General features: G+C 35.2%; 1 protein-coding gene across 3 annotated transcripts in view; it reads left to right on the forward strand.

Annotated features, from left to right (window-relative positions):
* LOC129744044 (neuroligin-4, Y-linked) overlaps positions 1–12772 on the forward strand; it is a 39101-nt gene extending 26329 nt beyond the window's left edge. For 2 of the 3 annotated variants that reach the window (XM_055736373.1, XM_055736372.1), the window contains exons 4-14: positions 1646–1804; positions 1871–2059; positions 4620–4815; positions 4872–4976; positions 5175–5370; positions 5424–5612; positions 8487–8629; positions 8686–8903; positions 8966–9115; positions 9237–9356; positions 11906–12772. In XM_055736373.1, the coding sequence (XP_055592348.1) occupies positions 1646–1804; positions 1871–2059; positions 4620–4815; positions 4872–4976; positions 5175–5370; positions 5424–5612; positions 8487–8629; positions 8686–8903; positions 8966–9115; positions 9237–9356; positions 11906–12738 (2498 nt within the window). In that variant the 3' untranslated portion in view covers positions 12739–12772. Of the gene's footprint in view, positions 1–1645; positions 1805–1870; positions 2060–4619; positions 4816–4871; positions 4977–5174; positions 5371–5423; positions 5613–8486; positions 8630–8685; positions 8904–8965; positions 9116–9236; positions 9357–11882 lie in introns of all 3 variants that reach the window. The other variant, XM_055736374.1, reaches the window with a different exon arrangement.
* Positions 12773–14123: the final 1351 nt, after the last annotated feature.

Here is a 14123-nt window from a genome sequence, read left to right on the forward strand (position 1 = left end):
TTATTTTATACCTACAGGAAAGAAAAAAATGTGATTGTTTAACAAGGAAGGTGAATTAAGTTACTATCAATATAAAAAAAGGGTTCACAGTAGAATCAACATTGGTTTCAATTCCGTAGTGCATTGCAGTGTGTTATTGAATCGACTGCAAGCAGTGTGGAAGTGAAATTAATCTTGTTAAAATCGGCTCTACAAAGAAATAAAAGTGAAGTAAGTATTGTGGACTTGTGCAGTTATGTATAAATAATGAAGGATTTTTAAAAGATTATAATTAGACTATAAAGAACTCAATTATGATATGTAAGTTTAATGAATATGAATGGTTTTATACCCTATGAAAAGTTATGAGTGTTTAGTAAAATAAAAATATGACGAGTACAACAAGCACTGGCCTTAAGCATTAACCCTTAGCGTCTCCAGAAACTTATGTTTTTCTCATTTGCCGTTTTGAATGAGTGGCTAATTTTCACAATACAACTTTTGTATTTACATAATATTTATTTAACACTAGCTGACCCGGTGTGCTTTGCTACACCTTCCAAAAATAAATGAAGTTTAAGGAAATTATTTATTTAAACTTGTTTTTTTTATTTGTTGGCATCATAATATAATCAAATTTCAACATAATTCAGAAGCAACCGCTTAAAATGAGAGCTTGAACTAGAGTTTCGAATTGCACTACAAAGATGATTTATCTGTTCTGAAACATGATTTCTCAATTAATTATCAAAGTTCTGCAGCCCCTTCTTTCCTTTCTATCGCTCCACTGAAGAAAGGCAGTAATACTAAATATTCATATAAACATTCCTCGTACCCTTAAATACCCTCCCAAGATGAATTTGGTTCCAATCGCTGGATAAGTTCTCGAGTAATGTAAAAAATTGAATGGGAGCATCCTCTCCCCTAATAATTTTCCCACTGGAAGAAGGGTTCTAGGGCTATGATAATTGCAAACGTGTATATTTTAAAAACTATTCATTTGATCGAAAAACTTTCAATGGAGGAAATGAAGGTGTTAATATGACATTTAATGTAAAAATATATTTAAAAAAATATCAAGTTGGTTTGAACTTCGTGTGGATCTTAGATTGACCCCTTATACTTCTTAACCATTTGGTCCGAAAAAAAAATCAGAAAAAATCCACAGTTCATGAGTTTTCTAGTCAACAATGAAGAATTTTCGAGACGTAAAATGCGTAAAAGGAGCAAATTTGCGCAAAATCATTTTTACCATGTCTATTGTACTATTGTACCATCGTAAATATCTCAAACACACGTTAACTTAAAAATCTATCAAAAATAGGCAAAATAGTCCTTTTCATAACCAACACAACGCTACTAAAGTTGTGCATATCCGAGCTCTTTAAATTTGCATATCCGAGCTCTTTTAATGTAGCTATCACCAAAATAAAGTGCCCGGATACTAAATGATCATAGCCTTAACGTTTCTCGTGCTCAAACTACTTTCCCATGCCAAGTTTGGTTCCATTTGCTCGAATAGGGAAGGGTCTCAAACCACAATAGGAACCTTCCCAGACCTCAAAAGCACCCACCTGCCAAGTTTCGAATAAATCGGTTCCGTCAGAAATCCATTCTTATACATGTATACAGATTCAACTCATTTTTACATATTTTTTTTCCACAGACGACAATGTTTCTCCAAACGGATCACCAAAGGCCACTATTGTTTACATACAAGGAGAATCGTATGAATGGAACTCAGGGAACCCTTATGATGGATCAGTATTGGCGGCAGACGGAGATGTTATTTTTGTAACCTTAAACTTTAGATTAGGCGTACTAGGTAAATAAGATAGGGAAATCTAAAACATGTATGACGGTATTATAGAAGAAACCATCTATATTTTAGGATTTTTAAAAACAGGTGCTAAAGGAAGTGCTCAAGGAAATTTCGGATTAATGGACTTAGTAGCAGCTTTACACTGGTTACGAGAAAACCTATCATTTTTTTATGGCGATCCATCCAGGATTACGTTGATGGGTCACGGAACAGGAGCTGCATTGGCTAACATATTAGTCGTATCACCGGTTGCTAGCGGTTTGTTCTTGACTTATAGAAAAAAAGAAGTAGACTGCACTTTCTTTCTCAATTAGAATTTTGAATGAATTTGATGGTGGTATTTATTATAAATATATATGTGTTATTTTTTCTTATGTACAGTATCGAAGTCAAACCAAGCTTCCGCATTATCCGAGCCACCGGATAACTTTTGGAGCAAGAAAAATATAAAATCTGTTCGGTTTCAGTACAAGTCTGAGCAAAATTTTTGAACAATGTTTCGAGGAAACCAGAATGCAAGACTTTACATATGTGTAGTGATTCTCATGAGTTTATATTAAGCTTATTATCATTTGAACACTTTTTATATTCGAAAACTGAGAAGAATCCAGTTTTTTTTAAAGATTTAATAAAGGCGGCGGCTTAAAACAATAAATTATCCAAAATTTCATCGCCATTACAAGCCCCTAGAAGCGATACATTGAGGCTTTTTAATGTTTCTCTTCCCTTGAATTTCTCCTCGCATGAATTCAACAAGGTGTTCTGCGCGTCAAATTATAATGTTTGACACTAAGTAATAATGTTTTTTTGTATGATAGAATATTTCGTAGTTTTATCTAAATATTGTATTTACTCACAATACCCAACTGAGTCGATTTGGGGTCATTTTCAAAAGATTCAAACCTTTGAAACTCACTTAGCATTCAACAGCGAGTTTTTAAGAAAAATTTTGTTTCCAGATTTCTGCTGAATTTTTAATAGTAATTTTTACGAAACTACAGCAAAAACCTTCATGATTTTTTAAAATTTTATAACAAAAAAACTACGAATCAACTTAATAAGAGTGTAAATACAGTAAACGCTACTGATGACCATTCTGAAAAGAGATTGACAAGATTTTTTTTTAAATTCTCACGTGAGCTTTTATTATGTCGTATGAAACAAAGAGTTTTATTACGAAAAAAAAATGCAAAAACTGACGTGAACTAGTCGCAACTTCTTTCCATTTAGAATATTTGTAGCTGAGACAACATATTCTACATGTGAATAACATATTTTAAAGTTGTTCTGATAAGATTTGTAGCAGTTTCCTGTGAATTCTTAAGATGTTTCATACGACGTAATGAAAGCTCACGCAAGAATGAATGATCCCGCGTCGATTCTCCGGCGCATAGGGCCGTGATAAAAGTCCTCCACTGTTGACGATTCGGAGCAAGCGTCTTCATTTGGTCCCATTCGAGGTTCTCGTCGACAGTTCGGATTTCCGCGGAAAGGCTTCGCCGCCACGAGTTTCTGAACTGTCTCTCCTTCGATGTCCTTCTGGATTCCATTCAAGCGCCTCTCTGCAAATCTCGTTTTCATCTCTTCCGCAGCGTTTGTCCAATCCATCTCCACTTACGTTCCCGAATGTCGTTTTCTCGCGCCTTTTGATGACACCGGCGATGTAGTTCCACGTTTGAAATCCAATTGCCAGGCCACCAAGCGTGGATAATATTTCGCAAGTTCCGATTCACAATTACTTGCAGTTTTCGCGTCCTTACAGCATATGAGCACGGTAATACAGATTTGACGTTTGAGTTAAAGATTCAAATTTTCGTTGGTGCGCTTCTCACTAAGCCGTGGTATTCAACAGATTTTTTTTTAAATTGGAATGCTTTTGAAAGTACTTATCATCTATCCGGTTCAACCAACGGAAGCCGCTCCTGCCGGTCCGGAAGTTGGAACCGTGAGCGCTGACGAAGTAGTGTTTTTTTACACTTGGCCAAATCTTAATTGTAAAATTGTGAATATATTATTGTATAACTAAAAGTTGTTAGCTTTGGATCGAAATGGTATCCGGAAATGTTGGCAAATTTTAATTACGAAATTTGGCGCTTTAGCCTTCATTTTTTCGAACCTTTCGGTCAATTAGTTTCTTACATTCTTTTGGCCTGAAATAGCGGCATGAATACGTTACAAGAGATATCTGACGCGAGGGCCAGATGATGCGAAGCTATAGAGTTGTTTTTGACATTTTTCACGCACACTTGCCGGGCGTGTACAGATGTACAGACACAGAGAACAGACGTACAAGCTCGAACAAAAAATCTTCCAAAAAGTGTGTAAAATTTCAAATGCTGACATTCAAAAAATACGTTAGAAATTGACTTGAAATAGTGCCATCTATTGCGCCGTTTAAAAGTTACAAATCAAATTTTCAGGTGGCCAGTTTTCGAAAAGGCCCAGCCAAAAAACAAAAAAAAAATTGTTTAAAACTATCGTTGGGAATTTTACACAAGTTTCGTGGGCAGCTTGTATGTCTGTTCTCTGTGGTACAGATAAGGCCGGACTATTGACCTCAAAAACTTTCAATACAAAAAAAAAAGGCAGTCGGCCGACAATCCTGGTCGTTTTTAGTTTTTGTTCCAAAACTGTGTTAGCGAAACAAATAGCATATTATCACGAACACTATTATTTTCACACTATCAGCGGCATATAGGACTATTGTGTGTACCCTCAACATTTGCCAGAAAAAAATTGAATCAAAAGAAATAGCAGAGTACTTAAGCATTTTTATAAAATAAAACAAAATACTTAAAAATAATCTTTTTACAAATAGATCTTATGCAGCGTGTCATTCTTCTAAGTGGATCTGCTTTGTCACCATGGGCTATCCAGAAAGATCCGTTCTCAATTAAAAAAATTGTTGCTGATCAAGCTTCTTGCCATATAGATATACTTGTCGATGATTTGGCGCCCTGCTTACGGCGAAAAACATTAGCCGAGCTACTTGAAATTTCTCCAGAGTTTCCCAGGTAAATTAATGATAAATATTTAAGTAACAATTCAATTAAATTTATTCAAAACATAGATTTCTTACAGCTTATGCGCCATTCATAGATGGAACCGTGATTGTAAACCCAAATCACTCGAACGTCTATCCTCCAAGAATACCAACGGAATCAGCTATCACAAGGTGCGTATTTCATAAGGTTTTCAAATGGTTATGGCAAATTTAAATAATCAAATCGATCGTCATTTTAATCCACAGTCTTTAAAAAAATAAGTTGTGCGTTGCTCAGTTTTGTTTTATTTTATATCGTCATCTCATTACATCCATTCATTGACCGGGATAAATGATTGACAATTCAATTAAAATTCCTTATCATTTCAGCACTCAAGGCTTCGAATTCACAACTTTTCCAAAACAGGAACTTTTGTTTGGCGTGACTTCCTTCGAATCGTTCAATGAATTGAGTGCTCAAGATCTCGAATTTGGCATCAATGAGACACGCAGAGACCGAATTTTAAGAACATACGTGAGAAATGTTTTTCATTATCACATGAAGGAAATATACTCTGCCTTAAAGGTATTAAAAAAAATCATTCATACGGTTAGAAACTAGTAACCTGTTTATTGCAGAATGAGTATACGGATTGGGAACATTCTTCGAAAACTCCGCTTGAGCATCGGGATACAATTTTGGAGTTATTGAGTGATGGTTATGTTGCAGCACCGTTGGTGCGTTTGGCTTATCTACATAGTTTGCAAAAAGGACAATCGTATTTTGTACACTTTAGACATCAATCAACGGATCGTAAATTTCCAGAGGTAAAAGTTATAAACGTATTTTTTGTTTTGTTTGAGAAATATTGTTATAGAGGTATGGTTTAGGCCCGGCTTTGGTATTCAGCAATTCATTCATTATTCCAACATAGCCAGTTAATCCTGATTGCTTTTCTTGAGGGATTTTCCGAACATTGTTTTTAAACTTAAAAACTACATTTTAAGAAATATAAAAAAAATCTCCAATTACAAACCAATTTAGCCTAATTTAAACTTAATTAATAGGCTTTCAAACGTAGAAAAGAGTTTTCAGATATTTTTACTTCAGACTTCGTTAACGATGATTATCTGCAAAAATTTCATGTTGATCAATGTTCTCACGGTATCTATATTCTGCTCACAAAACTGTATTAGAACAAATCTAAATTACAACATATTCATGTGGTAAGAGAAATCCAAAAGTGTTTTCTATGGCCGGACATTACGCATAACTTCACCAAAGTTGTCACCAATGGCACAAAAACACAGCGAAATGACTCAAATCACTTACACAGGTCTTCTGAATATTAAACATTCTAAATATGAAGCGTTTTATAAAAGGTTTTTTGACAAACAAGAATAAAACATTTGTTTAGAAAGTACTAAAAATATTGTCTATGGCCGGACAGCAAATTTCAAAGTTTTTCAGTAGACCAGAATATTTTCGTTTTAGAATCCTTATCTTCTGCTAACATTTTAAGGGTGCTATACTGCCGTTCCAAGCAAGACTGTCCCATGTGACTTTTGGGTCATTTTCACTTTTTTGCTGGAAACAATCTCTTTTAGTGTTAACTTTCGAATAAAAACACAAACAAGTATACTTTGTTCTGAACTTATACGAAATTTTCATCAAGGTGTTTGTCTCTATGTGCAAGAATGTCACACTAGAGAAAATTCCATTAAAAATACAATTTTTATCAAAAAATTCTCATAAGATGAGTTTAAACTGTTGAATAAAGCATGGATCACGCAAAATCTGGACGCATTAAAAAGTGTCCACCATTCTTCTTCATCTTCTGCTTAATAATTGCCCAAAATTTTTCGATAGGGCGGAATTGAGGGCAGTTGGGTGGGTTGATGTCCTTTTCGACAAAATCCACCTGTTGGCCCGATACCACTTTAGTACCTCTTTGCTGTAGTGGCAGCTTGCCAAATCTGGCGAACACTTTACTGGTCCTTTGTGAGATCTAATGTTTTGTCAGAAAACATTGAAAAAAGGATTAACTTGAACTGAAAAAAATTGGAAATATAGCTGAAATTTCAATTGCGTTTTTCTCGTTTGCACGTTTTTCCACATGGGACAATCTTGCTTGGAACGGCAGTATAGAGATGTAAAAATGAAAGTTTCATGTTGAAAGCCTATTTTATTATCTTGATCGTTCATAGAAAAATCGTATTTTTTTTTAAATGTTCTTAATATTTCTTTTGAACTTTCCTTTTGTTATCTTAAACATAACCAACAAACGATTGGATAACCATATTTCAAACACCATATCTGGCTGCTATTTACTTTATTTTCATGATGTTAGAACACTATTAGGATAACGCGTTTCCGAATAACTAATGTTCTCCAGCCATAGACGGTGTCCAGCCATAGACGGTGTCCGGCCATAGACAAGTTCCCCCTTTAGTTTTCATTAGTAGCTCATAGCGTGTCATTCCCAAGCATCCCAAGCAGTTACAAAATGTTCCTCAAATAGCCTTTTTGTGACACGTTAACGCATCACTCAGTGTTAAGTTACAAAAAGGGCCCAAAATAGCCTTCTATGGACTTGAAGTTACAAAAAGTCCTCAAATTGCCTTTTTGTGACATGTCCGCCATTTCATGATGTTTCATGATATGTGAACGAACATCAGAAAAGGGCATATAATCTATAAATCATTTTTGTAGCTTGAATATTGTTGAAATGTATAATTTATATTGAAATTCCAACAACTTAAAGCTAACTCGTAAAGGATCGTTTTTGAAAAGAGTAAATTTCTGCTCTTTAAAAATCTGGTCCAACTGTATTTACTTACCACGAATTTATCACACATTCAAAGTCAGTTGAAGCAATTCATGAATTAAATATCTAGATAAACTCAAGAGTTTGTATAAATTTATGATTGAAAGATATAAACATGGAATTCCTTTTTTTTCTTTTAAACCGATAGTATTTCAACGGATGTTTGATTTATATGCCGTTTCGTAATGTTTCTGAGTAATATGTAATTAACATGCGTCTTCGCTGCTGGCCGCTGGCTGCCCTTGCAGGCATTCTAAGAAAACATATCTATTATTACTTCGAATTTTAGCTGCTGTTAAGGCAACATCTAGGCGTGACGTAGTGGCAGCGTGTTTGGCTATCATCTCAAAGGGTCGCGGTTCAAATCTGGTATCAGGGGTAGTTTTTTTTCAGTAGGTTGTTTGATTGCTTCAGTAAACAAATAAAACAAATGTGTAACAGAAGTGGCGTGCTTGTATCGAACAAAGCGATAAACAAAGCAATTAAGTCAGATGAATTGAGGTGATGAGAGGAATAAATATGGATGTCGAGAAAAAACCGGCAGCACCACATGGGCTGGTGGTGACTGAAGCAAGAGAGAAGAGGAGAGAATTTTTTTTGCTGTTTAAAGGATTACTTGTGAGCTGAACAGAAGGCCATCAGTAATGGAACTTCAAAGTTTCAATAAGAACTTAAATTTTGGGCTGAATTGATCGAAATTTAGCACATTGATTATGCTGATTAAGCTGTGTTTGATCTTTTTAAGGAGACTTTTGGTTGCTTGGGTTGTTTCCAATTTTAGAATTGCACTACCTAATTTATCATTATTAGTTAATTTTTCAAATCATTGAAATCAAATCCGTTTTCTCAGCATTCGAATATTTAATCTTTTCAGAGAGGAGGATCTGTACACGGTGAAGATGTGCCTTTTACGTTTGGACTTCCTTTATCACCATTATTTTCGGCTAATTATACTGTTGATGATGCGAAGATAAGTAAAATTATGGTTAAATATCTAAGTAATTTTGCAAAGTCAGGGTAAGTGCTCATCAATCACTTGTGCAAAATATATGTAAAGTAAGTTTGATTTCTAGGAATCCAAACAATATCAGAATGAGTAGTCAAACAAATACTGATGACTACCCTATGAATTTCCGTAGTCAAAATTTTTTATTAGATCTACCCACTGCACCATTCAGTGAAACTTTCGACGAACTTGAAAATTATAAAAATGATAAGATGGATGACACAATTGGAAAACTTGAAAATTGGAATATGTACGACTACGTTAACCAAAATTACCTGGAGTTAGGTAACACATCGTCAGCATGAACGCATTTTCATATACGATAAGATTATGTACGTTATTTACAGGTTGTAATGTAGTTTCCAAGAGCCATTATAAAGGTCATAAATTATCAATGTGGCTGAATCTCATCCCACAACTCCATGCTCCAGAGGATTCAATTTATTTACCAGTCCGCCATCATCATTTTGCCGATGTTAAATCGAATTTTTACGAAGGTATGTCTGTGGACGCTTATCATATTTTTACGAAATATTTTTTTCCGGGATGTTATCATCCTTTAGGATGATTCATCCCTTCCCAGGGTTTCTATGAAGTAATCCAATTTCTTTAACACAGGACGACTGAAGCCATTAACACTCAATCAACCGTCAAAGCTGATCCCAACCACGAGAACTAAAGTGCAAATTCAAAAATCTGAAACGAATATGACACCTTTAGTACAACTCCCAACATCTGGTAAGTCAAATCTTTGCTGTGTGAGGTAATACTTTCAAGTAATGAGAATTTATCTATAAGTTATCGATCCCTAATTTAAACCGCTAAATGCTAACAGAAAATCATACAAACATATCCATAGATAGGGGAGATAAGGGCATAACGAGCACCCGAGGCATAAAAAGCACTTCTCTTTTCTACAAAATTACGTATTTTCTTAAATAAATTTTCATGAGGATTTGTTTCGTACTTCCTATAGTATTAATTTTTCACAAAAAAAGTATCTCCTTATCATCTTTACAGAGATATTTAATAAAAACCAGTTAGGTTCTTAAGTGTTGAAAATGTTATAATTTTTGAGCACCACGAAATAAGCTCTTATGATATTTAAATCATCTTGATCTGTAATGTACGTACTGCAACATGATGTACACATTGTTTCTCAATTTTCACCATCATAGAATTTTTGATTTTTCACTTTAATCAATTTTCAAACACGTTTTTACCTAAATTTGTTGGCTCGTGGTGAACAGAGCACTATTGATCGGGGCACGATGAGCGTTTTCTGCTGTATAATCTAGCAGCAAATTCAACTCGATGTAGTCAACTGAACTATAGATACTAGGCGCCAAACAAAGCACCAGAAACATAATTTGTGAGCGTGTATAAATGGTTTGTATTCTACAAACAGACCTAGATTATTTTGTTATTTGTAACAAGTGCTCGGAATTTTGTTCGCTTGAACTTTAAATGTGCCAAGAAGATTCTTTGCTTGTGGAGAAGCTGAACTACGTCGAAGTTCGGCCCGAATCCCTAGGCACCAACCTGACAGCAGAACTCAACGTCAGGCTTCGTAACCAGATGGCGGTAGTGTAACGTGACGAAAAGGCGAAGCGAATTGAGGATCGAAATGGGGCGAATGAAGGGTGACGTCTAGGAACTTTCTACGCGGCTACGGGGTCAAAGCAAGGTTGCCGAAAAAAAATTCTGTGTTTTTGAGAAAAATAATTCTGATTTTCTGTGATTTTACCCAAAAATTCTGTGATGGATTTCTGTGATGCTATTTCCTTGAATTTCAAAGTAAATTCATGATAATTTGGGTCTTTTTCACATTTCAGATGGGCAAAATCAATTACCATTACCAATCTTATCATACTTTTCTAATTTAAAGTAAGAAATCATAATTTTATATTGTCCAAAAAAATTACAATCTCGGAAATCCATTCATAATTTTAAAATTCTGTGAAATCTGTGAAAATTTAAAAATTCTGTGTTCTGTGATACAGATTCTGTGATGGAAATTTGTTCAAAATTCTGTGAAATTACAGATTTTTCTGTGATCGGCAACCTTGGGTCAAAGACCTGCCAAAAATCGGCCATTTTCACTACCATCGACTAGAGCAGCACATCGTAGACAGCGTGCCGATAACAGTGTCTAGTAGTGAAAAAATCAAATTCCGGAATACTCCGATTATCAGGATATCAGGGTAAACACGAACCCCTACCCCGTAACCGCAGTGACCACCGTTCTCCAACGCCAACTTAAAACCCCATTTCGATTTCTCCAGGACCCCGAGGTTTTACCTTAAATCGAAGGTGTGCTCCCCGCTCCGAGTCTTGACCTAGACTCCGCCATTACGACTGAGCCCAGGTCCATACACAGCAGTCACACTCATCGACACTCCTGCCAAGGCCCCACTCGTGCCAAAGGGCCCGCTACGAACGCCACGACCCAATACACCAACAAGAGCAACATGAATAAACGTGGGAGGTTTCAAAACGAATTAAAGTGTTTTCTTGGCTAGCCGAATCATCTGTAGCTTAAGCCGACCCTGAGGCATAGAGGGGGGAATCTCAGCATCGCTGAACCCGCTAGCCGACCATTGGTTATATATTGCTTTGTTTGATGAATCTACGACTCACCTGAATTCATCGAGTTGAATTCGCTGCTAGATTGCCCGGCGGAAAACGCTCATCGTGCCCCGATTAATGGTGCTTATACTGACCCAGGGGGGGGGTTCTCATTATGCCCCTGTAGTGACTGGTTTTCAGCTTTTGACAATTTTTTTTAAAATGCATTTTTAAAAGTTTTTATCTAGTTTTTCAAGTTTCAGCCTACTGGGTATAGACTATTTTAGTATATTTTAGTATTCGAACACAAACAATGATGTAATTCACATATTACAGCTGTTTTCTATGGTTAAATAAGCGTATTCCTTAAGGTGGACATTGTGCCCGTTTAAAAGGGAATTCCATGCTTTTTTCCTACCATTGTTTCAGTTTCTTTTGCAGTATTTACCGCATGTTTGGCCTGGCCGTAGTATATCTGCAATGCGTTGTAAAATGTATCAGATGTTGAAAAAAATAAAGGGCTTACGCCCTTTCATTTTTCTTTTATTTTCCAGCATGCTTGCAAGTTTTATGGCTATTTTGGTCAAAGAAGAACAATAATTTTATTTCGAAAAGCATTTTATCAATTATGTTTGTTAGAGTTTTATTTCCCGTTTGAAATTGTCTATCAGAAAGTCCTAATAAAATTCTTCATAGATTCCTTTTCTTCGTTTTTCTAGATTGTCCTCCAAATTTAACAGTCACAACATCGAGTCCTAACCGGCACCCTGATCTAGAAACAAAGCCCATAGTGCTTGGAAATCTTAATCTACCAACAAATTCCACATTTCTTAATTATACAACTGCGTTGAGTATAACCATTGGCATAGGAAGTTTTTTGTTGCTGCTTAATTTGTGTATATGTATTGTTATATATTACAAACGCGGAGTGCATGTCAATAATCATAGAAACGGAACAAAATCACACGAAGAACGCTTTGAAAGTTTGAACTTGGAAGAATTAACTGAGCTAAAAAGCATCGAAACAAAATACAATAATTGTGAATTTCAACTCGATAATCGACTAAGCCCAACCGGATTAGTACACCAAAATATCTCTGAGCAACGAAAAAGTGGAAGCCAAGGAAAGTGTGTTCTCGTAAATTTGAGTAAACCCAATCTCTCAACACGTAGAAATTCTACTAGTAACATTGCTCAAAAACAGATCACTCCAGTGAAACAATTGAATGCATCACAAGAAAATTTATCGTCAGTTCTTCCTACAAATTTCTCATCACACTCATTAAATATTTCGGATACTTCATCTGAATCCCCGAATGGTTCGAAAAGTTCACTTCCGATGAAAAAGTCTTTGAAGGGTAAACATGATACAAATCCAAAGACACATGAAATAGGAACTGCTGTTGATGAGTTTGAACTAGAATTTAGTTCTATGGCTCTAAATAATCCAAGTTTTTCTCGATTTCAAGGAGGTATACTGAGGCAACAAACAAATTCAATAATAATAGGATCTTCAAAAAAACGTGTTCAAATACAAGAAATATCTGTATAAAGCAAATACACTACCATTGAACTCGAAAACCTAATATCCATGTTTTGTTTTTAATATATGCTTCGAAATCCTTAAATGCTTGCTCATAAATAATTTAACATTCTTTTTATGTAGGTACATAGAAATCATGTTTGGGATAAGAGACTTATAAAACATTAAATAAGGTGATCCGTTAACTGCCACTTCTCTCAAAACAGTCCTATGTGAATTTTCGTCATTTTTCATCTAACCAGTAACCTAACAGTTCGTCATTTAATTTGAGCATAGGGCTCGTGACTGTCCCTTATGAATTATACCCGCATAACACACACAGAATATGTGAAATACCACGGACAGAGTTATGCGGTTGCGCTTTTGAACGGCTCGGGCACGGCTGAAAAGTGTCCGGGTTGGCGAGAAGCACGCTGACCAGGGAGGATCGTGTGGGGCGAATATGGTGAACAAAAATTTAAAAAAAAAAGTGTCAAACTAAGACCAAAATAGAAAAAAAATGAAAATTAAACAAAAAAATATGAGAAAAAGGTCAAATGTGGAGAAATTATGACAAAAATTTGACAAATATGGTGACAAAAAAATTACAATAAAATGAAAAAAATCTGACAAAACTATATCAAAAATATCACAAAGGGGCCGTTCACATACCACGTAGACAACTCAGGGTGGGGAGAGTGTATGGAAATGTCCACGCTTGTTCACGGGAAGGAGGTAGGGGCTTAGGTCATGTCCACGTGGACATACTAACCTCCAAAATATTTTCTATAGGTGAATAAATATTAGGATGTTTAAATCAAAGTTCTAAAACTGCAAAGCTTTCCAGTTGAAGTTTATACAATTAGAAGTCACTTGAAACCAAGTTATAAATATGATAACTTGAAATTTAAATTTTTAAAATTATTTTATATCAGGAAATGCTTATTCGTTTTTTTTATCCAAAATCAGCCATTTCTATAACTAAATTGAAAAATTGTAAAATAGTAAAAAGTGAAAGTTCGAATTCATCATTCAATCAGTTGCTTCAACCTGATGTCCAAGCTCCAAACCACGCCAATTTATATTGATCCCGGAATCCTGTCGGCTGTTCCATTCGCCAGAGATCGTACCTCCGGATGAACCGAAGTTAACCATTACCGGGTCTCTAGAAAGGATAAAAGCTAAGTATTCTCTCCATGTTTTTTCGATGTCACATGTTGAACTATCATGATATTTTCTGTAATTTTGATAACAGGATTTCTATTTACTAAAATATCCTAATTTTGCTAAAACTTTTACTGCTGGAATTCAAATGTGTGCGTATCTTAGTCTAATATCTTTTATTTGTTAAAATTTACTATGAATGAATTATTTTAATGAGCATCGTTGTATTCTAAATATTCTAAGATATGAAA

The sequence above is a fragment of the Uranotaenia lowii genome, chromosome 2 (assembly GCF_029784155.1).
Source record: "Uranotaenia lowii strain MFRU-FL chromosome 2, ASM2978415v1, whole genome shotgun sequence".
NCBI classification, from domain to species: Eukaryota; Metazoa; Arthropoda; class Insecta; order Diptera; family Culicidae; genus Uranotaenia; species Uranotaenia lowii.